General features: G+C 42.9%; 1 protein-coding gene across 1 annotated transcript in view; it reads left to right on the top strand.

Moving 5' to 3' along the window:
• LOC145400191 (uncharacterized) overlaps window positions 1-27,890 on the top strand; it is a 170,019-nt gene that overhangs the window by 11,191 nt on the left and 130,938 nt on the right. Inside the window, exons 3-4 of the mRNA XM_080272705.1 lie at window positions 6,598-6,753; window positions 26,557-26,727. Coding sequence (XP_080128831.1) covers window positions 6,598-6,753; window positions 26,557-26,727 — 327 coding nt within the window. The remainder of the gene's footprint in view (window positions 1-6,597; window positions 6,754-26,556; window positions 26,728-27,890) is intronic.

Here is a 27,890-nt window from a genome sequence, read left to right as displayed (position 1 = left end):
TGTTTGGTACTTTTTTCCTTTTCTTTTGGGATATATTTAACACTCGAGTCACTAACATCACTTTCACTAGGTGTTTATTTTCTTTTCTGTCCCCTGCGAACTGTAGCACCTTTTTTCTTGCCCACACCACACGAGATGGAGGGCTGGGGTGAAGGTGGCGGACCACCTCTTGACGCCATGACTTTTGGAAGCAAACTAGTTTCATTTGTGTGAACAGTGTGGTCAGCAGGAAGCTAAAATGATGAACTGGCAACCCCAAGCTTGGAAGGATGAATGACGAACTGGCAACCCCAAGCTTGGGAGGATGAATACACAAAGTACTCTTGACAGAATATATTGCACAACTTTTGAATCAGAATTGTGAATAATAAAGGAGCGCCGCAGTCTGTCGATAGGTCCTTTTAAAAGGAGCTCTGCAGTCTGTTGATAGGTCCTTTTAAAAGGAATGCTGCAGTCTGTTGCTAGGTCCCTTTAAAAGGAACGCCGCAGTCTGTCAATAGGTCCTTTTAAAAGGAACATTGCCGGGGTTAACAATTATTTGATCCTTTAGTTAGTCAATACCTACCTTGATGGTGCTGGAGAGGGATGCCATGCAGAGGCATTGATATGATCATGTGGCATCACTGCCCTGTTACAACAGCACCCCTCCTATAACCCCCTGAAAGGAGGATAGTGGAGTACAGGATGCGAGCAGCAACTTCAGGCTGCAGTCCACTGGGTTATGTTCAGGATGAACTTGTAGCTACTATGATTACTGCTACTAGGCAGACTTTGAGCTATCTTTGTGATGGTAATTACAAAAATAAAACAGGTTTATGGGAAACCAGAATCCCTGGAATTTCCCCATAAGGGATTGGCATTTGGTGGTAGAATTAGGTACAACCCGTCCTCTCACCCACCATTGCTCAGTCAGCATCCAGTTACCATGATGGCAGAACATGCTTTTTTCTCTCACATTCTTTTTCTGACTCCTCCTCTCTTCTTACTTCTCCCATCCTTCCTTTTAATTTTTATTACTCTTCATTCCACCTCAGGTGGCTGTACACTGAGTGACAAGCCTAGTGGTTTCCTGTAAGCCAAGAAATTACAGTCATGAATTCCAGTTTGAGAGGGTTGTGTCAAGTGAAAATGCATCACAATGATTTATTGTAAAGTGAGGTTGATATAACATGGGTTCTTTGAGGATAGGGAGGCTGATAAGTGTAGTGGTTTCCTGTAACCCATGAATCTAGTCACGGCTCGCAACATGATAGGGTTGTGTCAAGTGAAAATCTCTTACCTAACAACTTACCGTATAATGAGGTCAATATAACATGGCTTCATTTGGGATAGGGAGGGTGCTCTTGACCACGAAAGCCAATAAAAAATAAAGAAAGAATGAAAAAAAGAAAAACTGCCACCCACCTGAAGTATTTCCTTGGCTGGTCTGAGTCATCACCAAGGATACCCCCTAAGGTTGGGGGACAGCTGGAGGGTCTGGATGATCATTCCTCCGTTTTGTGGCTTATTCCTGTGACCTCCAGACAGTTTTATTCAGCTTAGGAAAGACCATTTAAATGTAAAGTATTAAGCTATATCTAACCTCCCTACGGAGGTGGCGAGGTGGGAAACGAGAAAGTTTGGGCCCGAGGAGTGGCTGGTCAAAGTAATTATGGCTATGTACTGTATGTGGGTGCTCACACCTAGGTTAGAGTGAATGGAGATTTGAGTGATGAGCTCTCCTTGAAGTTGGTATGCATCAGAAGTCAGGGTTGAGCCTTTATTGTTTGTCATTGTGCCTGAAACACTCATATGACTTCAGAATAGACTCCCATGGGAGATGTTGTATGTTGGTAACTTAGTGTTGATTGCAGAAAATGAAAGGGGGGGCAGAAGAATGATTTAAGAAATGGAGAGAAAGAGATTGGGGTACAAGGGTTTGAGAGGAAATGTGGATAAAACAGAAGTGATGATATCTAGGGCTGGTGTCAGTACTGTCAAATCAGAGGGAGAGTGGCCGTGTGCTGTTTGCCACAAGGTTGTGGGAGGTAACTCCATCTTGTGCAGTATTTAAGTGGGTGCATATGGTATTTACTTGTATTGGAGGTAGACTGCAAGATAATACTAATTTCGTGTGTGTAGTGAGTCGGGGAGAGCATGTTTGTCAGGTGTGAAAGGACTGAACTTACTAGTGAGTGTCTTGAGTGTGTGGAAGAGTTTTGTTATTCTGGGGACATGTTATGTTCTGGATGTGAGGCTAGGGTAAAGAGTGGTTAGAGGAAGTTAAGGGAGCTGATCAGTCTCTTGACATTGAGAGGGCTTTCCCTCTGTCCAAGGGATCTTTGTAGTGCCATGTGTTATGAGTGTAATGCTGTATGGTAGTGAGACCTGGACAGTAAAAGAAGAGGATATTCATAGGCGCAGATGTACAGAAATGACAGTGATTATGTGGATGTGTAGTGCGTCTTTGCATGTGAGACACTGGGGGATTAGGTTTACAATTGAAGAGCTGAAAAAAGAATGGGACTGAAGTGTATTGGTGTTGTGATGAGGAGGGATAGATTGAGAAGGTTTGGGCATATGGAAAGGATGAAGGATGACAGTTGGGTGGGGAAAGTGACAAGTGTGAACATCGGGGGTATGGTTGTGAGATGCAAACTGAAGAGGGCCTGGCACGAGGTCATAGACTGTAACCTCAGGGATAAGAGAGTGAATAGGGAGGCTGTCAGAGATCAAGCAGTGTGGAGAGCCGCCATTAGGCGACCAATGTCAGTGCAAGCAAGCATCTTGGAGACTTTATAAACGGTACAAGACAGAACAACAAACAACTAAAATATTTTTTTATTATTAGTGAGAGTGAGATGGCTAAGTTAGTTGGAAATAGTAGAACTGAGAGCAATCGACTATAGTAAAACCAGAATATTATGATGAGCTCTGGGGTGGAGAGGGGGCTTAAGTACAACGCTGCCACATCTATACCATAACAAAACCACCCGGTATCCAACGTTTTTTATAATATTTTGAATGGGATAACTCAGCCAAAAATATGCTACCGTACTTTTGTTATGTTTAGTCTTTTTGGTTCCATTAAGGCTATTATCGGCTGTTATAGTATAAAAATACAAGCTATGGTGGGTGGTAGGTGAGTGGCCGTGACTGACCTACATGTGGGTCACCGGAAACGTGGCAGCCTGGTCTAAACGACGTTTTCACATGTATAGAGTCATTTTTTATATTCTTATAAAGAAAATAAAGCATTACAGTACTATGATTTTTTTTTTTTAAATATATTTTATATGGAGTATTTCAAGCTAATATAAAGTTGTTAATATCTTAACATTCGACAATGTAAAGTTGAAGGTTTAAATGTTTGGCGTATATCCTTTTTTACCTGCCACACCTCAGAGCTCATCGTATTCTGGTTTGACTATAGCTATGTACCATAAACAAAGATGACAGGCTGCCACATGTGCTGCATATTTTGTTTTTGTTTTGTTTTTGAAGGCTCCAACATGTTTGCATGCGTCAGCCTTAGTCACCTAACGGTGGCTTTTCATGCTGTTCGATCTCTGGCAGCCTCCCTGTTCCGTCCCTTAACCCTGAGGTCACACTTAATGACCTCGTCCCAGGTCTTTTTTGGTCTGCCCCTCGCAACGCCACCCCTAATATTAATGTTTCTTACTTTCTGCACCTAATTATCTTACCCCGTCCTCTCCACATGCCCAAACCACCTGAATCTACCTTTCCTCATCACAACACCAATGCACTCCAGTCACATCCTATCTCTAAACGCTTCCATTGTAAACCTAGCCCCCTCCCCCCTGGACCTTGCACTCAGGGACACACTGAACATCCACCTAATCATTGTCATATCCGTACATTTGAGCCTGCGAATATCCTCTTCCTTTACTGCCCAGTTCTTACTACCATACAGCATTACACTCCTAACACATGGTGCATACAAAGATCCTTTACCATGCAGGGAGAGCCCTCTCAATGTCGGAGAAGCAACAGCTATCTGAACTTCTTCCAATCACTCCACACCCTAAGCACAACTATTTCCAGCCCCACCTCCAGCACATAACATGTCTCCCAAATAACAAAACCCTTCCACACACTGAAGAGACTCACCAGCAAGTTCAATCCTTTCATGCCTGACAATCTCCACCCGCTCTCCCCAACACACCGCACACATAAAATCAGCATTATCTCACAGTCTACCCCTAATACCGCTACATCTCTCATGCACCCACTCATCCCAAACACTGCACAAGATGGAATTACTTCCCACCCTCTTAGTGGCAAATTGCACATGGGCAGTCTCCCTCTTCTTTGACAGTACCGCCACCAACCCCTAGATATCATCACTTTTGTTTCATCTGCATTTACTCTTAAGCCCTTGTGCCCCATACCATCTCTCCAATACCTAAATCTTTCCTCCGCCTCCCTTTCATTCTCTGCAATCAACACCAAATCATCAGCATACATCCTCCACAGGAGTTCATTTCTGAAGTCACGTGAGAGGGCTTCAAGTACCATGATAAACAATGAGGAACTTAAAACTGACCCCTGACGCTCACCAACATTCACGGAAAACTCATAACTCAAAGTTCCATTTACTTTTACCTAGTTGCGAGCACCTACATACATGGCCATAACCACCCTAACCAGCCACTCCTCGATCCCAAGCTTTCTTCTTGCCCACTTCACCACCTCTGTAGGGATTTTGTCAAAGGTCTTCTTTAAATCAATAGAAACAAAATATAGTTCCCTTTTGTAAACATTTTATTATTTTGCACAGAAGGAGCAGCAGACACAAGCAATATTTTGTTGTTTATTAACTCAAAAAGTGGGATGCATAAGTTAGATGGACATGAGTAGAATTGAAAGCAGTCATCTAGCTAAGTATATACAGTAACAGAGAAAACTGGTTGGCACCACTTGTTGCATATTTACGTACCAGTAAATGTTTTACTGTTTTCCAAAGATGTAGCTACATACACTAAAAATATTTTGTTATTTCTTAAAAATGAGAGTGAAATATGTAGATGGAAATGGGTAGAACTGAAAACATGTGACTGGTGGGCTGACAAGAAGACGCTGCAAGTGTCTGCCTTGGAAATAATTGATAAATAATCCAGTCTGGGAATAATCCCTTCTGTGAAAAAAAAAAAAAAAATCCATCTGAAGTTGAAATTGTCCAAAAAAAAAATCCTCACCCTGCCCTAGGATGGGAAAAGAGGTCCAGATGATGATGATGAAAATCCTGTCGTTATCAAGGGGGTATGGTACTTGTTGAAGGATGATATATGGTAACTACTACATTGTTATCATTTTTATGATTTGCCATGTTCAGTTTTTAGTGAACTGATTACAGATTGATTAGTTGATGCTAGATGGGGGTGCCCATCATCCACTCACTCAGTGTAGGGATGCCATATGGTCTCTACAATGAATGGCAAGCCAAGTGTGTTCCTGTTCCCAGGAAACCACGTACTGTGCTGGGTGATGATCAAATAACCATGGTTTTTGGCCTGGATACCGTATGGTCTCTACATTGAGAGGCAAGCCAAGTGAGTTCCTGTTCCAAGGAAACCACTTACTTTGCTGGGTGGTAACCATATAACCATGGTTTTTGGCCTGGTTCAGTGTCCTCCAAATTCCCATATCTAAAATCAAGGCAGGAGTTTCGGAGAGTCTCGGAGGGTCCAATACCTGCCCAAGAGTGAGAGAACAGTGGAGATTGAACTGCTCAGGAATGTATGTGGAGTACAGAGAATGGATAGGATATGAAATAATGTGATTTGTGAAAGATGTGGATTGAGGAAGTCTGTGGATATCAGAATGGAAGAGAGTGTACTGAGATAGTATGGTCATGTGGAGAGAATGGCTAACAATAGAGTGGTGAAAAGGGTATATCTGAGCGAATTTGAAAGAGGACGGAGGCGAGGTAGGCCAAGGAGAAGGTGGAAGGAAATGGTGGATGAGTGTCTGAGGAAGAGAGGTATGGAAGTCGGTGAGGCTAGGGGACTGGCAAGAAATCGAGCTGGCAGGATGAATGTTGTGAGAAGTGCATGATCAGGGATTTGGCACCCTTTTTTAACATGACATTGTCTGGATTGACTCTATCGGATACATTTATGTGAAGCTACAGAATGTGCTGAATGTTTCTGGCATATCACATAGAGCCAGGATTCCGGGGGCTTGAATGATGAGTAAATGGAAACTTGGCCCATTGGATTGGGCAGACTCAGGCTGTCTGGACTTGCTACTCCTCACACTGTCTTAAAGTGGGAAAGGAGGTCCATATGATGATAATGATGATAAATAGAAAGGCTGTTGTGTAATGGTATTCCATTATGTTACTTACTTTCTATAATTATACTGTAATCAGCAAGTGGATATCTTGTAGTATTGTGGATTAACAGGCTTCAACTGAATGTGACTTTAAAAGTCTTAAATCCATGGGATGGTTGCGATTTATTGCTCAGTGCTGCTCAGGTTTGCAACTTGCTTGTTTCACCGTAAATGTGTGGACTGAGCAGGCTAGTTTAGGGTCTGCCTACTCATGATGGTTCAGTGAGGACTGGATAATGATCAAGAATTTTATTTTTACAGCAAATGGGAATTCAGGAAAAGAAGCAGCAGATTGAAGCAAAAATAGCACGTCGTGTACTAAAGCTGGCACGTTTTCTGACCCGAGCGTGGCCTTCCCACAGTGACACCTGGGACCTCAGGATCAGCTTTGCACACTTCATTGGATGGAAGGAGGAGGTGAGTTAGACATTATGATTTGCTCTAGCTGAATTTAGTTAACCCACAAAATACAGCAGACTGTTAATCTGAATTGCACCCCATGAGGAAAATTAAATCTTTTTTGTGTTTTTCATATTTGTTTTCATGTAATTTTGTTTGATAGAGGATGTGATAAAGTATAGGTATATCAATTTACAAGTCAATATATATCCTTTGACTAATGCCAGAAAGCCTTGGTTTAATCACGCTTGTTCTAATGCTGTCCGCAACAAGGAGAGGGCCTATAAAAGGTACCGGAGCCAACCCACCACTAAATCACATCATTTTTACGTTTCTGCCCAGAATCGTGCTAAGTCTGTTCTTCGCTCTGCTAATAATAATTTCATCTGTACTAAATGCTCTCAACTTTCCAACTCGAAATCTTCCCACTCCTGGCACCATGCCAAAAACCTTTCTAACAACTTTACCTCATCATCCTTTCCTCCTCTCTTCCACTCTGATGGTTCTGTAGCTATTTCTTCTACTGATAAAGCAGATCTCTTCCATCTTAGATGATTCCGGTGCTGTTCCTCCATCACTTCCCCCCTTTGACTTCCTCATGGCTGACATTAAAATTTCTTCAGCTGATGTATTTTCTGCCATCACTGGCCTCAATACTAACAAGGCATATGGGCCTGATGGAGTCCCTCCTGTTGTTCTTAAGAAGTATGCTTCTGTGCTTATACCCTGCTTAGGCAAACTCTTTTGCCTTCGTCTTTCAACTTGTACCTTTCCTTCTTGCTGGAAGTGTGCTTTCATTCAGGCAGTCCCAAAGAAGGGTGACCATTCCCAACCCTGTAATTATCGTCCAATTGCTTTAACATCCTGTATCTCAAAAGTTTTTGAGTCAGCTCTTAATCAGAAAATTGTAAAGCATCTTTCCTATTACAACCTTCTTTCTGATCGTCAGTATGGGATCCGTCAGGGATGTTCCACTGGCGATCTTCTCACCTATCTTTCAGGCACCTGGTCATCCTCCTTTCGGGACTTTGGCGAAAGTTTTGCCATTGCACATGATATCTCAAAGGCTTTCGATCAAGTCTGGCATAAATCTTTAATTTCCAAACTGCCCTCTTACGGTTTCTATCCTTCTATCTGTTCTGTCATCTGTAGCTTCCTTTCTGGTTGTTCTATAGCCGCTGTTGTAGATGGCCATCGTTCTTCTCCTAGATTTATCAGTAGTGGTGTTCCTCAGGGCTCTGTCCTATCACCAACTCTCTTCCTTTTATTCATCAATGACCTTCTAAGCTGTACATCTAACCCTATCCTTTTGTACACTGATGACTCCACTCTTCACCTTTCCATTTGGTTCCCGCAACGTCCATCTCAGCAGTTACTTCAGCAAACAAGGGATGAGGCTGTGGCACACCTAATGTCTGACCTGGCTCGTATCTCTGAGTGGGGTAAAAATAATCTTGTTGTTTTTAATGCATCAGAGCCTCAGTTCTTACACCTATCAACCTGACAAAATCTTCCGCAGGTGTACCCACTAATGTTTAATAATAGTCAGCTTAATCCTGCATCATCCTTGAACAAGCTTGGGGTTTTCATTCACTCGGGACTTATCTTGGAAAGATCATATTACATCTTTTGTAAAATCTGCTTCCAAGAGAATAGGTGTGCTATGCCAGCTCCATTCCTTCTTTACCCCTGCATAATTGTTGACTTTATACATGAGTTTTATCCGCCCCTGTGTGGAGTACAACTCTCATGTGTGGGGAGGTTCCCCACACACAGCTCTTCTCAATAGGGTGGAGTCAAAGGCTTTTTGTCTCATTAACTTTCCTCCTCTTACCTGCCCCCTTCAACCTCTGTCCCTTCGCCGCACTATTGCATCTTTATCCCCTTTCTATCGCTACTTCAATGGTCACTGCTCCTCTGAACTGTCTGCTTGCATTCCTCCACCTCTATGATGGGCACATAGCACCCGCGTAGCAGCAACCTCTCATCCCTTTTCTGTCCAGCTCTCTGATACAAGAGTTAACCGTTACTCCCAGGCCTTCATTTATGCAACGTCAGCTCTGGAACTGTCTCCCTCTGTCTTTATTTCCTGCTTCTTATGATCTCCAGTCTTTCAAACGCAGTGTGTCCAGGCATCTCGAAATGATCGGATCTTGAATTTGGCTCTCTCTTGTATATTGTTTTTTTCTTGGAAGGAACAGTTATTGCAGGCTCATGGCCTTTGGTTCCTTCTTCCTAGCATTAAAAAAAAAATACTATGTAAATATATATAGATAGATAGATAGAGAGATATAGATACAGTACAGTATATATATATACAGTACACCTTCATTATCGACGTTTTTTTTATTGACGGATTTGATTATCAACGGTTTTTTTTTCTCCTGGGAGTTAAATTATTATTATTTAAAAAATAAAAAAATAAAGAATTGTATTGGCACCTCCTAGCAAGTTTGCGCGCCATCCCGCCAGGTGTCTCTGGCTGCTCGCGGCATGTTCCCGCCGACCCAACAAACAACAGCATCAGTACACGTTTGTTTGTTGTTCTCATATCATGTTCGGCCACATCTATCGTGGTTTCGCGATCATCATGGCTCCGAAGCGCCCTTGTAACACTCCAACTGGAAATAAGGCAGCTAAGAGAGCAAGGAAAGTACTTACCTAGGAAGTAAAGAACGAAATATTACAAAAACTTAGAAGTGGAATGAGCTATGCAGCGGTTGGTCGCGAGTATGGCATGAATGAGTCCAGTGTTCGTGGCATAAAACGGAGAGAAAAAGACATTAAAGATGCTCTGGCTTCGTGCACACCAGGATCGGCTAAAGTAACGATGCATGTGAGAGATGATGCCTTGGTGAAAATGGAAAAGGCACTGAATATTTGGATTGAGGACTTAAACCGTCGACACGTGCCGCTAGACTCCCAGTTCATCAGAAACAAAGCAAAACAACTCTATGCTCGGTTTGCTGGTGAAAGCAGTGGTGTTGGTGAAGATAATGGTGATGAAAGTGAAGCAGGTGAAAATAGTGATGATGGTGATGAAAGTAATGACGATGGTGATAGGCCTAGTAATGTTGGTGCTTCTAGGCAAAAGAAATTTGCAGCCAGCAAGGGCTGGTTCGAGAATTTTAAGAAAAGGTATGGCCTACATAAAATTAGGATGACTGGTGAAGCAGCTTCAGCAGATCAGATAGCAGGAGAATCGTACCCACGTGACTTTGCTGAACTTATAAGGGAGAAAGGGTACAGGCCTGAACAAGTGTTTAATGCGGACAAAACAGGCCTGTGGTGGAAGAAAATGCCTAAAAGAACGTACATTTCGAAGGAGGAGAAAAGTGCGTCAGGCTTTAAAGCAGCAAAAGATCGTGTGTCTGTGCTGTCGAGTGGTATTGCAGGAGGACATATGATAAAACCCATGCTCCTGTATCATTTGTTATAATGTTAAAGACGAGTTGGATTTTTTGTCAATAAAGGATATTTCTTGCAAAAGTTAAGCAGAGATTAGATATGAAATATACGAGCATAAGGAGAGTTGAATTTTCCTATAAGAAGATCCTAGCGAAAGCTAGGCTAAAATTCATCTTTGATGGCATAAATTGCCATACAGTCGTGAAAATTTAGGTCTGGGAGAAATGGAATATCAAGAATGAAAGGAAGCTCTTGAGAATGAAGGTAAATAGGAGAGCGTGGTCTCTCTGGTATGAGCTAGCAGCACCACGCGTGTGTTGTGAAGATCGGTGTGAACAGCTGATCTAACGTAACACTTGCCTCACACTCTCAGTTATTAGAACGTATGAATGACCACCACTGCTGCTTTCGTGTTTTTTTTTTTTTTTTTTTTTTTTTTTTTTTTACACACTCGGTTATGTAAACGTATGGATGGCTACAACTGCTAGTTTCGCCTTTTATTTTTAGATGGAGTGAGGTGTAAGTGGAGAGAGAAGTGATGATACAGCAGCCATTACAAGTTGAGGTCCAGTGTATGACCACTATGCATCAACATCAGAGATTATGCTATTTTTTTCCATAATTCTTTACTTAATATAAGTACTGTAGTTTTATTATGATATTCAGTTTTTCAATTGCCTAACTAATTTATTTCTAAGAAACACTAAAACTAAACTGCATATTACATACGAGTGACTGAAGGGATACTAAAATATATAAACAAAGGGTACCTGACAAGACGAAAATCGGTATCGACGGTTTTAGGCATCGACGGGTATCTTAGGTACCTAACCCCGTCGATAATGAGGGTGTACTGTATATATATATGTATATATATATATATATATATATATATATATATATATACACAGTAATCCCTCTAATATCCGAACGCCCAATATCCGAACATCCCCACTAACCGGACATAATCCTCCTGGGATCCAATATTCCCAAAATGGGCCAAAAACTGCAAAAAATTCGAAAAAAATCTGACTTTTTTTCCCTCCCATAATTTGAAATTCCCACCTGGGCCACCCAGCTGTTACACCATGGGCCCTTCGCCCCTTCCTTCCTCCCCCTCCCCTCCCCTGTCAGGTTGCCATTTGGTATTTTTCATTACCAAGTGTGGGCCAATTTGGTAATGAAAAATTCGTTTGGTAATGCATTAGAATAATGCATTACCAAATGGATTTTTCACATGTATGAGGATACACAAGATGGAGATGGTGGATTGTTTGCTCTCTCTGATTAATCTGCTACCCTACATAGTGTGAAAATAATCAACATGGTGTTAGTTATAAGGAGAGTGATTACATGTATTTCCACTTGTATATATAATTAGTGAAGAATATATGCTAGCTTTACGAATTTGGTAATGAAAAGTTATATTTGACAATGAAAGTTGAGGAGATTGGTAATGTGGCTGTTGCGATCTGGCAACTCTGTTACCCCACCAACATCAACAGTCACAGCTTAACTCCGATGGGGAGCAGATACTCATAACAGTGCAAGCCACAGGTGCTTGTTTTTTGTGAATAAACAGTGAATAAACTGCAATACCTTGCCACTAGAACACACAGGAATTTACAGTGTTGTGCAGTGTTAAGAAATTAGAATTTAGAGTGCAGAGGATTAACTGTGGACTGCAAACTGGCGGTTCAAACCAGTCCAAGACCAAGGGACTTGTAAGTACCCAGAATGTTTAATATTGTATAAACTCACCTCTAAAACCTCATTTTATGGTTCTTTTGCATTTATTTCAGTCTTTTATGTCCCTTATTGGTGTGATTTGGGTCTTAAATAGGTGCTATGCATTTCCAGAGGGAGTTGTATAGGTGTTTTTCAGAGTTAGGGTCCGTAAGTACTAGTCCATAAGCTGGGGCCCAATATCCGGACAGGACCACTATCCGGACCTGCCTATGGCTCTATTGATCCGGATATTGGAGGGGTTACTTATATATATATATATATATACAGTACCCTCGCGTCCAACACGAGTTAGTCCAGCACGATTCACGTCCAGCACGGAGAGCAAATAATTAGTATTATTTAAAACGATTTAATTACTGCAACACGAGTGTGTTAGCATAACATGCACAGAGCTCCGAGAAGTGGGCGAAATCAGCAGAGTTCACGTCTAGCACGATTACCCCCGGTCCAACACGGTCATACTGGACATTCCCATGATGGTGATAGCCAATGAAAACTTCTGATCAAGTAGCCTTCCCCGCCCGCTATCGTGACGTGATCGTGATGCCGCCCAATTAAAAACGCTTCTGCTGTCACGTGATGTTTTGTTTAAATTTCTCCCACCACAGCGCCACTCAGTCGCATTCGCATTGGAAGGTGCTTTTTTCTTGCTGCATTTTCTGCCTTTGTTACTGCATTTTACCCTGCTCACGATGCCTAGGAAGCCTTCTGAGAACCCCAAGAAGCGTCGGCACCTCCCTCAGGCCACCAAGCTAGAAAGCATTGAGAGGAAGAAGAAAGGGGAGAAGAAAGTTGACATTGCCAAGGCCTACGACATGAATGAAGCCAACGTGAGGACCATAATAAAAAACCAAGACAAGATCCTGGCAGCAGTGAAGGCTTACAGAGTGCTAGGACAAGCAGAAGCAGGACCTTCCATGGCTGTGGATGAAGATAGTGATTCTGAGTCTGATTTCGAAGGATTTATGAGGGAGGTTGAGGAGGAGCAACAGCCATTACCCGCTAGTGACGCCAGCAGCCATCCTCCGGGGACCCAGTAGGACTACCTACGGTCTTGGATACCACCTTCCATTCCCAGCAAGCCCACCAACACTATCCTAAAAGGTTAGTTATCATTCATAGCACAGTACCATTTATTATAATTACAATAGTACCAATATATGTATAGGTATATGGTAGGTATTTAGGGTGATTTTTCGAGGGTTGCTGACATAATTCATTTTTCCCCATAAGCTCTATTGTTTGTCCAACACGGGACCCATGCATGACAATATTACCGTGTTGGACGCGAGGGTACTGTATATACATATATATATATATATATATATATATATATATATATATATATATATATATGTACCGTCACTACTCGTTTTACGATGGGACTACATCAGGTCATACCTTATTGTATACTGATTTTATCGTAAATCGGGAGATTGAAACACATTATAAAAAGGGAGTTACGTCATCTCAACTTCCCAAAGTCACCTAACCAAGACTGAACCATAAATGACAACCCACATTCATTCCTTCCTGTGTTGGTTCAGGTCACCTACAAGTCGTCCCCCCCGAGGCTGGGGAACAGCCTGTGCTTACAGGCACTAGTGGTCAGCCTCTGAGTCTGACAGGAACAGGTTAGGGGGAGGGAAATCCAGCCCATACCTGCACCAACCTTAGCATTGGGGCCCATACCTGCATCAACCATAGCACTGGGGCCTACACTGGAACTGACCTTACCACTGGGCACACAAATCCACAGTACTGTAGTACGATGTTTGTCTGTAAGGTGATGATAACAGAGGGGGGCACGCACGAACAAGTTGAAAAGACAGGGCTTTGAAGGGGTGGTGGGACCTGAACCATAACAATGCGCTTCATGTTGGGGCCGCCATCTTGCCTGAGACAAGCGACGGTCACCTTGCGTGTGCCTGGCGCTTTCCGATGGCAAAATCGTTATAGCGGGAAATTTATTATATATTGAATTTTGGGGTGGAACTTTTCTATTATCGTTGTAACTAAGTATCATAAACCGAATCGACGTAAAACGAGTAGTGACTGTATATACAGTAGTCCCTCCAATATCCGGTGTAATAGAGCCAACTGCATGTCCGGATACTGATCCCGTCTGGATATTAGGCCCCAGCCTTCTGGACTTGTACTTATGGACCCTTACTCAGAAAAACACCTATACAACTCCCTCTGGACATGCATAGCACCTATTTAAGACCCAAGTCACACCAATAAGGGACATAAGAGACTGAAATAAATGCAAAAGAACCATAAAATGAGTTTTTTGAGGTAGGTTTATACAATATTAAACATTCTGGGTACTTAACAAGTCCCTGGCTCCTGGACTGGTAGTTATGGACCCTAACCTAGCCTAACTCAGAAAAACACCTCCCTACTGCACATGCATAGCACCTAAGACACTATTCACACCGATAAGGGACATAAAAGAGTGAAATGAGGTGTTAGAGGTACTGTAAGTATGGAAAAAACAGTACAGTACAATATGAAACATTCTGCCTACTTACAGCAAGTCCCTGGCCATCTCGATGAATAACCCGCCTCCTCTCAGACTCTGACAGTAAGAAGGAGTTCCTGAAGCACTTGCGGTACACTGTTCATGAAGTCTTGCACAGAACTTAGTCATTTGCACTCAGAATTCCATTCTCTTAACACTGCGCACTCTTGTCTTACTTGCGCTCCATTGTACCTTAATGAATTAAGTGTTGCACTCTGCACTTTAAGTCTTTCCACTCATAAAACCATTTTCTAAACATAACACACTCTAGTTAATTTACGTTACATTTCAGTCCATTAAATTTTTTTCTTTTCACTCACAACTCTAAATCCTTAACACTATGCACTGTTTTTTCACTGCACAACACTGTAAATTCCCGTATGGTCTAGTGGAGAAGTGCTTGGCATCTATTCACTGTCAGAGTCTAAGAGTAGCACATGCAGGTGACCTAGGGGTGCATCGCTGGGTCGTGGTGCTGGTGTACCCACTGCAGACGACTCTGAAGAGAAGTGCAAACTCACGTCGAATGGTGACTCCACCGTGCCTGATGTGCTGGGCTCTGGCTTGGAGCATGAGGGCCTGTCTTGGGGAGGCAACGGAGTGGAGCCAGGGCTGGGTACAGTGGGGGTCACGGGCCTGAAAAAGCTGTCAATCGTTGATTGACACAAGGAACGACGATTTTGACGATTAATGATGCGCTGCCTGAAAGCGCACACTTCCTCCACAAGTCCCAAGGACCCCATCTCCCTGTCGCAGCCCAGGTAGTCCAGAACGAACTCTAGGTGTTCCCGGAGTGCGCTCAGCTTGGGGATGGCTGGAGTAGTGTCATGCTGAGAGGAGTCCGCATCATCGTCGCCGTCCTCGTCGGAATCTTCAAGCTGGGTACTGACATCTGCAACTGAAGATGCGATCTCGATATCAGACAGGGTCTGATACCCAGGATCGCCCTCGTCTTCATACAACCACTCACGCACTTCATCCACATCAACATCGTTGCCATGCGCATGAAAACGTGAATGGAAGTCATCCACTTCAAAACCTAGGAAATAGTGCTCCGCATCCGTTCCGAGAAGCAGACAAGACCAACCATTTTCTAGAGTCTTGACAAGGATTTCCTTCTGTGCACTGGCCCAGTTGTAGATGGCAGACTTGATGTTGTAGCGGCGAATGGTTTCCAAAGTCCGCTGGCCTCGCGTGTCCCGTCCCTTCCTGTGCTTGTCCTCGTCCTCGAAGACAACCATCACCTCATCCAGGAACTTCTGCTGATACAGCCTCTTCGTTGCCACGATTACTCCTTGGTCCATTGGTTGGATGAGAGCAGTCGTATTAGGTGGCAGAAACATGCACCTAATGCGCCCATTCTCAGCCACCAAGTCCTTGTTGCACGGGTGGGCAGGTGCATTGTCGAGGAGGAGGGCCTTTACCTGGTCGTGTGGGATTCCCAGTAGTAGTAGTAGTTCCCTAGGCAGTCTGGCCGAACAGCCCCGAGTCCCTTAGGAAGGCCATGGCCGAGACTGGGCTTTCCCACAGAGCTCTTAAAGAGTGCATGTTGTGTTGTTGGCGTAGGTGGTTGTGTGCAATGCAGTCTTCCATAATGTGCTTAATAGTATGGGGTGCTGTGTTGCATCCCGGACAGGCATCAGCGATGGAGTCATCCAGCCTCTTCTGGTAGCTTAAGAGGGCTGGATGGTGCCCACATCTCAGCCTGGCCAGGTGGACCCTGTCTTCACGAGGAAGATAAGATTCAGAAGGGTGGACGTCAGGAGGCCCCGCATGCAGCTGTGTTGTCTTTAAGTGACTGAATGGAGCAGCGAGTGATCTGAGTGTGGATATGGTTCTGGAAGTTGGTCTGAGGTGGGCGATGGGGGAGAGATGACAGTATTTGTGTATGGTATCGTGTGCTGGGTGTTGTTTTGATGGTCCTTGGTGTGGGTGGATGTGCTGCCATGTACTGTAGTGGATGTTGTAGGTTTGTGGAGGCTGCAGCAAGAAACTGGATGCCTCTCATGTCTAGGTGATCCTTGACTTTGAGGACTTTGGTTTCTTGATGTAGGTGGTCTGTGGGTGTAGTAGCTATGCAGCCTGTGATTATTTTTAGGGCCTTGTTCTGTATGGTCTGTAGACTGTTGTAGTGTGTTTTGGTGAGGTTAGAAGCCCAGGCAGGACTTGCATAATTCATCACTGAACGTATGTATTGTTTGTATACTGCGGTGGTGGTTTCTTTGTTGTGTCCGAATGTTGTATAGGCAAGTGACCTCAAGGCATTGAGTCTTGGTGTTATTTTATTTTTAATGTTTGTGATGTGTTGTTTAAATGACATTGATGTATTGTATGTTACACCAAGGATTTTGTGTGTGTGTGTGTGTGTGTGTGTGGTAGGGGAGTGTTGTTTATGGTGAGGTGTGGGATGTGACTGTGTTCTGCTGTCCAGTTTGTGAGAAGAGTCACTGTAGATTTGGCTGGGGCTATTTTGAGCCTGTTTATGGTGAACCATTCGTGTAGTGTGTTGAGGTAACGTTGAATGATGTGTGCAGCTGTGTTTGCGTTATGGTGCGTACACGTAAGTGTTATATCATCTGCATAGGAAGCTATGTGTCTCTGTGGTGTGTGGGGTGTGGGAATGTCGTGCATGTATAGGTTAAAGAGTGTAGGGGACAAAACAGATCCTTGGGGGACCCTGTTTGTGAAGTTTCTGATGTTAGAAGACTGACAGGCAAATGTTACGTGTGCACATCTGCATGCTAAGTAGTTTGCCAGCCATCTTTTTGTGTTATTGTGCATGTTTGTGTTGAGTATTTTGTTTGTGAGGTTGTGGTGGGGGATGTCATCAAAAGCTTTGCTAATGTCTAGTGTGATTAGGATTGTTCTGTGTGGCCTAGCTGAATTCATGCCATCGAAAACTCTCTGTGTAAGGTCTGTAAGAAGGGTGTTTGTGGAGTGTAGTGGCCTAAAGCCATGTTGTGACTGGGCTAGGGTAATGTGAGGTGTGACTAGTTGTAGTATCAGTTGTTCAGTGACTTTAGAGGGGGTGCAGAGGAGTGTGATGGGGCGATGTGAGGAGGGTAACATGGGGTCTTTGTTGGGTTTAGGGATAGTGATGATATTGCCATGCTTCCAGATGTTGGGTATTATGTTGTGTGAGTAGCTGTAGTTTGATATGTTGGTGAGTGCTTGTATGCCTTGTGGTCCAATGTGTTTAAGGTGAATGTTGCTTATGTTGTCTGGTCCACAGGCAGATGAGTGCTTGAGGTTGTTAATGATGTGCTTCGTCTGGTTGTAAGTGAAAGGTACCTAGTCTGGGTCTGTGGGGAACTGTCTCTTACGTCGGATGATACATCGGTCTTCGGGATGGGGGTTTAGATGGCTGACTTGTGAAAAGTGATTGATGAGAGTGTTTGCTTGTTGTTTGTTTGAGTGTATGATGTCTGTTGTTGTGATGGCAGCATGTGATTGTGTGGTGTTGCTGTTGGAAAGTGTGATGCTGTTTAGTGTTTTGTAGAGTTTGCTGATGTTTGTTGTGTGGGCAAGTGTTTGGAGGTAATTTTTCCAGTTTAGTGTTTGCTTTTCTGATATTGTTTATTTGAGTGTTGAGTTCTTGTATTTGTTGTACGGTGTCATGTGTATGGGGTGTTGGGGAGTGTCGCAGTGTGTCCCGTTGTCTGATGAGGCCTTGAATTTCTGGTGTGAAGTTAGGGTTGTGTCTCTTTCTGTTGCCTCTAGGGATGTGTCTTTTGTCTGCATTTTGTATAATTGTATTGAAAGTGTGCACAGCGGTGTTGATGTTTGTGATGGGCATACTGTTTAGTGTTTCTAGATGTTCTGTTTCAGTTACAAAGGCCTCCCAGTCGGCTCTCTTATAATTAGTGTATGTGTGTTTGTGGCCAGCTGGGGTGATTCTGGTTTTGCTAGTGATGATGATTGGGAGGTGATTAGAACCAAGGGTTTTGACCACTCTCCATGATGTAGTGGGGGTGAGGTTTGGGGAGCAGAAGGTGATGTCTGGAGATGGTGGGAGGAAGAGGGCTTGGTGTGGGATATAGGTATGTTGGGTATGTTTCTCCGTCTGGGAGTGGATGACCTCCTTGACAAAATGGCGGTGGAACCAGTCTTTGAAGATATGGGCTGTGAACCATGCCTTCAAGGAATGGTACCAGACGACAGGAAGGACATCTATCACCCCATGAAGACACCGAGGCTGCTTTGCACGGCCAACAATAACGGGCTTAAGCTGGTGCATGCCGTTAGCATTGGCACAACACAAAGCAGATATCCGTTGCTTGCAGAGCTTGCGGCCAGGTACACGCTTCTCCGTCTCCTCGGCTAGAGTGTTCGTAGGCAAAGAGCGATAGAATAAGCCAGTTTCGTCAGTGTTGTAGACTTGACCGAGAGTGAGGCCCTCCCTGTCGATCAAGCCCTTCACCTTGTGCCGAAACTCGTCAACTCCATCCTCGTTGGCGTCCAAAGCTTTGCCATGAGACTTACGGTTGGTAAGGCCATGTCGTAACTTGAACGCGAAGAGCCAATCTTTGGATGCCTTGAAGTCTAGGGTGTTGTGAAGCCTTGCGAACTTCTCAGCAGCAGCCTTCAGCTCCATGCCACGCACCATCACACCAGCAGCACGTTGGTGTCGTTACCAAATCAACGTAGACCGGTCGACTTCTGCATACTTGGGAGTATATATCACCTTCCTCTCCACGTTGCGTTTGCTTTTCGATGAGAAGTCAGCCGTGTACTGCATGAGTTTGTCATGGGATCTCTTGATATCAAGCAAAGTAGACCGGGCTAGGTTGAATTCATGGAGGATACGTGAGGTAGACCATCCCGCATCTACTTTCTCCAATATCTCCCTCGTCTTCGGAGTCAAAACCACTCTCTTCCTCTTCTCAGGCGGCGGGGCCATCATCACACACACGAAGGAGAGGCATGAGAGCAGCAGGAGAGCCTGCAACAGGTAAGGCACCACCACAAAAGTGAGCACGTGGGCAGCCATTATGACGAGCGTGCACACAACAAGAGATGGGCAGTAAGTGGGGAGGATGCAGAAAAAGTCGGATGAAAAAAAAAAAAAAAATGCAGTTTTTGGCCCATTTTGGGTATATCGGATCCCGGGACGAAAATGTCCGGTTGTTGGGAATGTCCAGAAAATGGGCGTCCTGATACTGGAGGGATTACTTATATATATATATATATATATAAGTACTGTATATGTATTGTATGTATATACACTCAACCCCCTGCTATCGCGCCTAATTGGTCACAGCAAATGCGTGTGATAGCTGAATACGCGATAGCTGAACTGAACAATCAATGGGAAAATTTCTAATTGGTTTTTCGGTGGCCCATTTTTCTAACTTTTAACCACTTTATGCCTACGATTTCCTACCGATCTCTCCTCCAACATGAAATAAAGCATTATTATATTAATAATAACAGTAAAATGAATAAATAAACAACATAAAAAGCCATCAAACTTTTATAAGTTTTAAGGCTTGGGTGGTTTGATGGGTTCCGAGGCTTGGGAGTGGCTTAATTGCCGCCAGATCTCTTTAGCTGTCTCCACGATTTCTTAGTGTCCACAGCTAAAGGGGGTATCACAGTACATTGTATCAGGGATGGCCGAGGAAGATTTAAGTGGAACAAAACTTGCACGCTATCACACACATTCCTCCTCATACTGTTGCCAGAGCCCCGTCTCAGTTGTAAACATGTGATTACTTTATCGACATCACAGTTTTCTCGGCATAGGAAATATTAACTCTTTATAAGGGTTTTGTTTGTTCGTGTATTTGTGAAAGAAAGAGTATTGATACAAACAATAATGTATTCCATTAACCCCTTCATGGCCAGCCTTGAACAATGCTTTACTGTACTGGTGTCAGTAACGCTGAGTTAGGGAAAGCCATAAAAACTGCGAACAATTATGGGAAGGGAACGAAGGTCCCTGGTATGTTTACACGACCCTACTCTACCATCCCAAACACCTAGGCGGTCCTTTCATCCCAGATGTTTTCGCCGATATGTTTAAATGCTAAAGTAACATGCACCCTAACTTAATGTTTAAATGCTAATGTAACATGCCCCCTAATTTTATTAATTCTTTCATGAATCATAGCAAATCACAAGATGGGTTTAGGGAGGAGGGGAAAAAACCAGGTGTACCAGACGAGTCTTTTCACATCTGTAAGAAAAAGAAACTGACTTTATAACTTTGAAAAAATGGTTTCAAGGTCTGCCACGGGAGCACACAAAAATCTTAACTCACGAACATTGAGGATTTGAGGGGGGTAAACATATGCTTTGCTGTAAGCAGTAAAAACACCTTACCAAATCAGTTCATCCTGATAGTCTATTATATTTTTCTGATTATTTCTGGGTTGGTAAATAAACATTTCTTGTTAAATCTGTTTCCCCGTTGTTTTTAGCTGTTCTGGTGTGACAACTCTTTGTTTGATCGTTAACATAATGGCAGAAGACACTGTTCTAATCTAAATGTTTAAACCTGACCTGACCTAGCTTAACTGCACCTAATAATGTAACCTAACCTAATCTTCAGTTGGGAAGTTGGGAAACGAAGTCCACATTTGAGTACGATGAGTTTCGTCCATTGTGCTGGAAACAATCGTAGGTACAGCTTTAGAACGTGACGATAATAACAGGGAGGAAATCTTTCAGTAAGAAAATGTGATTTACCGAACTGAATATAGTCTGAAAAATACTGAAACAAGCTGGAGGAATATACGTTGAACTGGAAAGGTTCTTCTGGTACTTAAAGTGTACATATACCGGTAAATAAATCAGTCTAACAGTATAGTACTTGTGTTTTGTTTCCGTCGGATTAATCGTGCTTTCGGACTAATCGGGCACCCCTTAACACCATATAGCCCGGATAATCGGGCAATCTCTCTCTCTCTCTCTCTCTCTCTTTCTATACAGTATATATATATATGTATGTATGTATATATATACATATACAGTATGTACATATATATATATATATATATATATATATATATATATATGTGTGTGTGTGTGTGTGTACATACACTCAACCCCCTGCTATTGCGCGTTCAGCTATCACGTTTATCTGCTATCACGCACTCATCAAATGCACAACCATACATGCTATCACACACCCCAAGACCACTATCACGCATTGAGTTTGAAGACAGGCTAAGCGAAACTTATTTCACAGCACTTCATACGAGGTTTGTCGAGGATACGATGGTTAATCGGAACGGTAACGTGGTAAAATTGCCAACGATACCACGCGCATTTGGAATGCATCTGAACGGATTCCTGCCGAGGATACGACGGGCAAAACAGTGTGAACAAGACGCATTCAGCTCGAAAGAATATATCGTACTACAGCATTGAAGTTTAGCCTAACACTGAATACTTATTAATACTGTATTTTTAAATAAATATCAATCGTTTTGAAACCCTTATAAAGAGTTAATATTTCCTATGCCAAGAAAACTATGATGTCGATAAAGTAATCACATGTTTACAACTGAGACGGGGCTCTGGCAACAGTATGAGGAGGAATGTGTGTGATAGCGTGCAAGTTTTGTTCCACTTAAATCTTCCTCGGCCATCCCTGATACAATGTACTGTGATACCCCCTTTAGCTGTGGACACTAAGAAATCGTGGAGACAGCTAAAGAGATCTGGCGGCAATTAAGCCACTCCCAAGCCTCGGAACCCATCAAACCACCCAAGCCTTAAAACTTATAAAAGTTTGATGGCTTTTTATGTTGTTTATTTATTCATTTTACTGTTATTATTAATATAATAATGCTTTATTTCATGTTGGAGGAGAGATCGGTAGGAAATCGTAGGCATAAAGTGGTTAAAAGTTAGAAAAATGGGCCACCGAAAAACCAATTAGAAATTTTCCCATTGATTGTTCAGTTCAGCTATCGCGTATTCAGCTATCACGCACGTTTGCTGTGACCAATTAGGCGCGATAGCAGGGGGTTGAGTGTATATAGATATATATTGATGAGATGCAGTTTGGGTTTATGCCAGGTAGGGGGACCACTAATGCCATATTCATTGTTTGACAGCTTCAGGAAAAATATATAGGGAAGAAAAGGGATCTGTATTTTGTTTTTGTTGATTTGGAAGAGGCCTTTGTCAGAGTCCCTTGAGAGATGGTGAAGTGGGCATTGAGAAAGCTTGGCTTGGAGGAGCAGCTGGTATGGGTGGTTATGGCTGTGTATGTGGGTGTTCGCACCCAGGTAAGAGTGATTGGAGATTTGAGTGATGAGTTTTCCGTGAACGCTGGTGTGCATCAGGGGTTAGTTTTGAGTCCCATGTTATTTATCACGGTACTTGAAGCCCTCTCACATGACTTCAGAAACGGACTCCCGTGGGGAATGATGTGTGCTGATGATTTGGTGTTGATTGCAGAGAACAAAAGGGAGATGGAGCAAAGATTTAGGAAGTGGAGAGATGGTATGGGGCACAAGGGCTTAAGGGTAAATGCAGATAAAACAGTAGTGATGATATCTAGGGTTGGTACTGTACTACACTCAGTCCTCATAAATCGTGGCAATTTGGGTTTGGACCACTGCCGTGATTTATGAATTCTGTGATTTATGAATAATAACTCTTATGTGAAAAATGAATTTGGGTCTGGACTTTGGCCAACCCGCCCCTGCAGCATCCTACCTACACCTATTTAGGCACCATCAAATACAAACATACAAATTTAGGAATATTCAGTGCATGTATTAAATAGAAATAAGCGATGTTAAGGGATCTCACCTTAATCCTATGATGAAATTGCTTGAGTGAATGGAGTAAGGTGGTGTTGGGGAGAACTTAGAACCTCTCAACACTTGTTCTTCCCAAACTCTTTCACCAGCTTTGAAAACTTCTCTCCCACTCAACACGACGAATGAGCTCCAAACGTTGACTATACAACAACTGGGCAGCTTCTTGACGCCATACTGCTTAGAGCGCTTCATCAGGGGGTCGGGAGGGGCCATGGCAGGTAGGAGGCAGGGGGAAGTTGCACAAAAAAGGCAGGTAACTCTCGTACTCCACGGCGACGGTCTGTAGTGTGCGGACTGGCGGGACAAGAACAACAACAACATGGCGGCATTAGTATGCACATATGCCACCAGGGACGCGTGGTGATTGGTTGTTGGGTCACGATTTTCAGTTTGAATGCCACGGTATATGGTTCTCCTCGGAAAAGGCCCACTTGGGTGCCTAGATCCGTGATTTTCGTGACTTAACAGTGATTTAAGGTTGCCGGCAGTCTGACGGCCACCAAGCCGTGATTTATGAACATGCGATTTTCGAGGATTGAGTGTATATGTACAGTAATCCCTCTACTATCTGATGTAATAGAGTCAAAGGCATGTCCGGAAAGTGGTCCCGTCCAGAAGGTGGGCCCCTGGCTCCTGGACTGGTACTTAAGGACCCTAACCCAGCCTAACTTTGAAAGCCACCTAGATAACTCCCTACCGGACATGCATAGCAGCTATTTAAACGTATTTAAGACCCTGTTCACATCAGTAATGGACATAAAGCATGAAATAAATGAAAAGGAACTAAAGAATGAGGAATAAGAAGTGACTGTACCTCAGCCAGGGTATTTACAGCACGTTTGTGGCCACCTTTCCTAATGTTTTGGCAGTGGTGAAAATGCTCTTGAAGCACGTACAGTAATCCTGTGTTGTGCTGCACTTAATTCTTTACACTGTGAGTTATAATTGTTTAACACTGCACATTGTTACTGTACCACGCCAGTTTCAGCTGCCAGTTTCAACCACCAATTTGCACTCCACAGTTAATCCTTTGCACTCTAAATTCTAATTTCTTAACACTGCACAACACTGTAAATTCCTGTGTGGTCTGGTGGTGAGGTATTGCAGTTTATTCGCTGTTTATTCGCATAAAATGAGCACGTGTGGCTTCCATTGCGATAAGCATCTACTCGCGATCGAAGTTAGGCAGTAACTGTTGGAGTGTTGGTGACGGAGAAACAGAGTTTGCCAGATTGCAACATTCACATTACCAAGCTCCTCAATTTTCATTACTGAATTTAACTTTTCATTACCAAATTTGTAAAACTAGCATTTATTCTTCACTAATTATATATACAAGTGGAAATACATGTACAGTAAACTTGCCCTGAACACGTTCTCGCCGAATGCGCTCGCAATTATACGCGGTTAGTGCTGGGATACGTATAAGACAACAAGATTAAAGAACCATTACGAAAACTATAAATTTACGCAAGAGAGGCCTTTGAAAGGCCAAATCCTCAGACATCAGCTCAGCACGCACGGTTTGTTTTGATCACGTGATGTGATTTGCTGTACTGCTTTTCCACAGTACTGTATTTGTAAGTTAAATATTTACAGTACTGTTCTGGTAAGTTTATGTGCAAGTTAAAGTACAGTACTGTACTATTAAATAACGTTCAAGCAAGAAATAGTCTTATAACCAGTTTATCTGATTATGTGCAAGTTAAAGTACAGTACTATTAAATAACGTTCAAGCAAGAAATAGTCTTATAACCAGTTTATCTGATAGGTGTCGGAATATTACCTTTTTTATTTGTTTGTTAAGTATTTGCTGTACTGCTTTTCCACAGTACTGTATTTGTAAGTTAAATATTTACTATTCTGGTATGCAGTTGTAAGTTAAAGCACTTAAAGAAAGTTAAAGCATTAAATAAAGCCTTGTAACCAGTTAACCTGATTTATACGATTACCCACGATTGGTGGGTTCCGAGACAATTCGCCGTCATGTTAATTCCCCGTCAAAACATGGACGATTCCCCGTCAGGACAGTTCGCACCCTGGATGACTCCCCGTCATTCTATAAATATACTTATATTAATTAATCAACACTTTTATAAATATATTTATTATTAATTAATCAATACTTTAATAACTCTATTTCAGGGGGATCCATCAAAGTCTATGTTGTCTTGTTATTGTTGTGACGACGAACTGGCCTGACAGCGAATAGTCCTGAAACCATTTTGCTCCCTAGGTCCCCTAAACATGGTAGTTTGCTGTTATCTGCCATTGGTAATCAATATGAAGCACTTTAAGTGGTTAGAAGGTTTATTTAATGTTATGACTGAGGTGGTTTGGACATGTGGAGAGGATGGAGAATGAAAGACTGACTAAGAGGGTGTATGTAGGTGAGGTGGAGGGAGGGAGAGGGAGGGGTAGACCGAGGATGAGGTGGAGGGAGGGAGAGGGAGGGGTAGACCGAGGATGAGGTGGAGGGATGGAGTTGAGAGGTATATGAGGGAGGGGGGGGTGAGTTGGGGGGAGGGGAGTCAAATGGTGGGTGAGAGTGACTTGGAGGCGTTTTGTCTGCGGCCACCCTTTGCGGGATTAGGGCGTCGGGCTATAGATAGATAGATAGACTTACAAATACAGTACTACATAGCCAAACTTCAACATTCAAATACATAAACACAAGGCAACATAAACACAAGGATCTAGGGAGCAAAATAAGGAGTAGTTAAAACACGCGGTTTCACGCCGAACGCTCCACTTTAGAAACGAATCCCCTGCGTTGGGGGGCGAGCTTGCTGTAATCACTCTTCTTATAATTAACAGCATGTTAATTATTTTCACGCTATGTAGGGTAGCAGATTAATCAGAGAGAGCAAACAATCCACCATCTCCATCCTGTGTATCCTCATACATGTGAAAAATCCGTTTGGTAATGCATTATTCTGATTCATTACCAAACGAATTTTTCATCACCAAATTGGCTCACATTTGGTAATGAAAAACACCAAATGGCAACCCTGACAGGGGAGGGGGGAGGAAGGAAGGGGTGAAGGGTCCATAGGGTAACAGCTGTTTGGCGCCACACGGCAATTTCAAATTACCGTTGGGAAAAAATTCAGATTTTTTGTGGGATCCCCCCCCCCCGAAAGTCAAGGCCCACAATGTCCAGTAAGTGGGGTGTCCGGAAAGTGGGCATCCGGAAAGTACGGGGATTACTGTACACTTATGAGTACTAATTTCTGCTCAGGGGTGCCTCTCCATGCCTTTGTATACCTAATTACTATACTGTATAGTCTGTACAATACAGATATTTTAAGTATTTGTATTACAAGCATACTATTATTGATTATCATGTGTATATTACAGATTGCAAGCACATTCTTAGAACAAGTAAGGTACCAGGGTAACCGTGAGAGTGTATGGATATCTTGGGCCAAGTGGGAAGTGGAGGATCGAAAGAATTTTGACCGTGCTCGAACAATCCTCCTTTCCAAGGCTACTCTCTATCATCCGAAGTCCCTGCTTATCAAGAGAGAGGTGAGGCAGGAATTTTGTTAATCATGTGGATTAAGATGACTTTACATGTGTCTGTTAGTACACGTAGGTAGACACATATATTTTTAAAGTAACATGCCACTCTGCCTGCAGTTTTATGCTATGTTGGAAAAAAATATTGTACAGTCATCCCCTAAATATTGTGCAGCTTCCCCAGAGTTGCATGGCTAATATGTTAGCTGTGTATGCTAGACAGTTGATATTCATTATATAGGAGCTAATGTGCTGATGTCATCTCCAGCCTGATCCCGACTTACCCTCAAGACCTTGTATGGCCAAACATGATTTAATTTGTACATTGCAGCATAGTAATGTAACTGTTCTCATTTTGTACTCAGTTAGCAAAAGTGTCTAATTGATCATATTTGAGCAGGTTTATGGGTAATTCTAATTAGGTTAGAAGTGTCCTGCTGTGCATCTGTTTATTATACTGTATAAAAAGATCCTCTGCAGACCTCATATGAGGTGCCAGTATAATGAAGGTATGCCTGGGCCAAGCTGAAAGCATCATATGAGGTACAGTTTACATTGATTTTTAGACAGTGACTCAGGGGTGGTAAATTACCATATAAAGAATTAGCTTAACAGGGATTATGTCTTATAACTTCTGTTGCTTGAGATGAGCTTTCACTATCATCATCATCATTAATAGCAGCAGCAGCAGCATCTATCATCATTAACTCCATTCATTTGGGTTTTTAGGTGATAAGTATCATCATCAGCATCATCAGCATCCAGACCTCCTTTCTCACCCTAGGGCAGGGTGAAGAGTAGTAACTTCCAGACAGCCCAAGTTTGCCCACTCCAGTTGGCTGTGCTTCCATTCACTCATCATTCAAGCCCCCAGCTTTATCTGAGATGCCAAAAACTTTCACCATATTCTGTAGCTTCATATAAACATACCCAATAGAGTCAATCCGAAAGCTGTCAATTTTAAAAGGGGTGCCAGATCCATGATCATGCACTTCTTCTCACAACATTCATCCATCCAGCTCTATCTCTTGTCAGTCCCTTAATCAGATTCGCTCAGATATACCTTATTCACCACCCTATTGGTATCCAATTTTTTCATATGACCATACCATCTCGGTACACTGTCTTCAATTCTAGTGTCCACAGACTTCCTCACACCACATTGTTCACAA

This window comes from Coenobita brevimanus, chromosome 51 (genome assembly GCF_032717465.1).
Source record: "Coenobita brevimanus isolate Jiangsu-jjx chromosome 51, ASM3271746v2, whole genome shotgun sequence".
NCBI lineage: Eukaryota > Metazoa > Arthropoda > Malacostraca > Decapoda > Coenobitidae > Coenobita > Coenobita brevimanus.
This window is presented reverse-complemented; position numbering and strand designations above follow the sequence as displayed.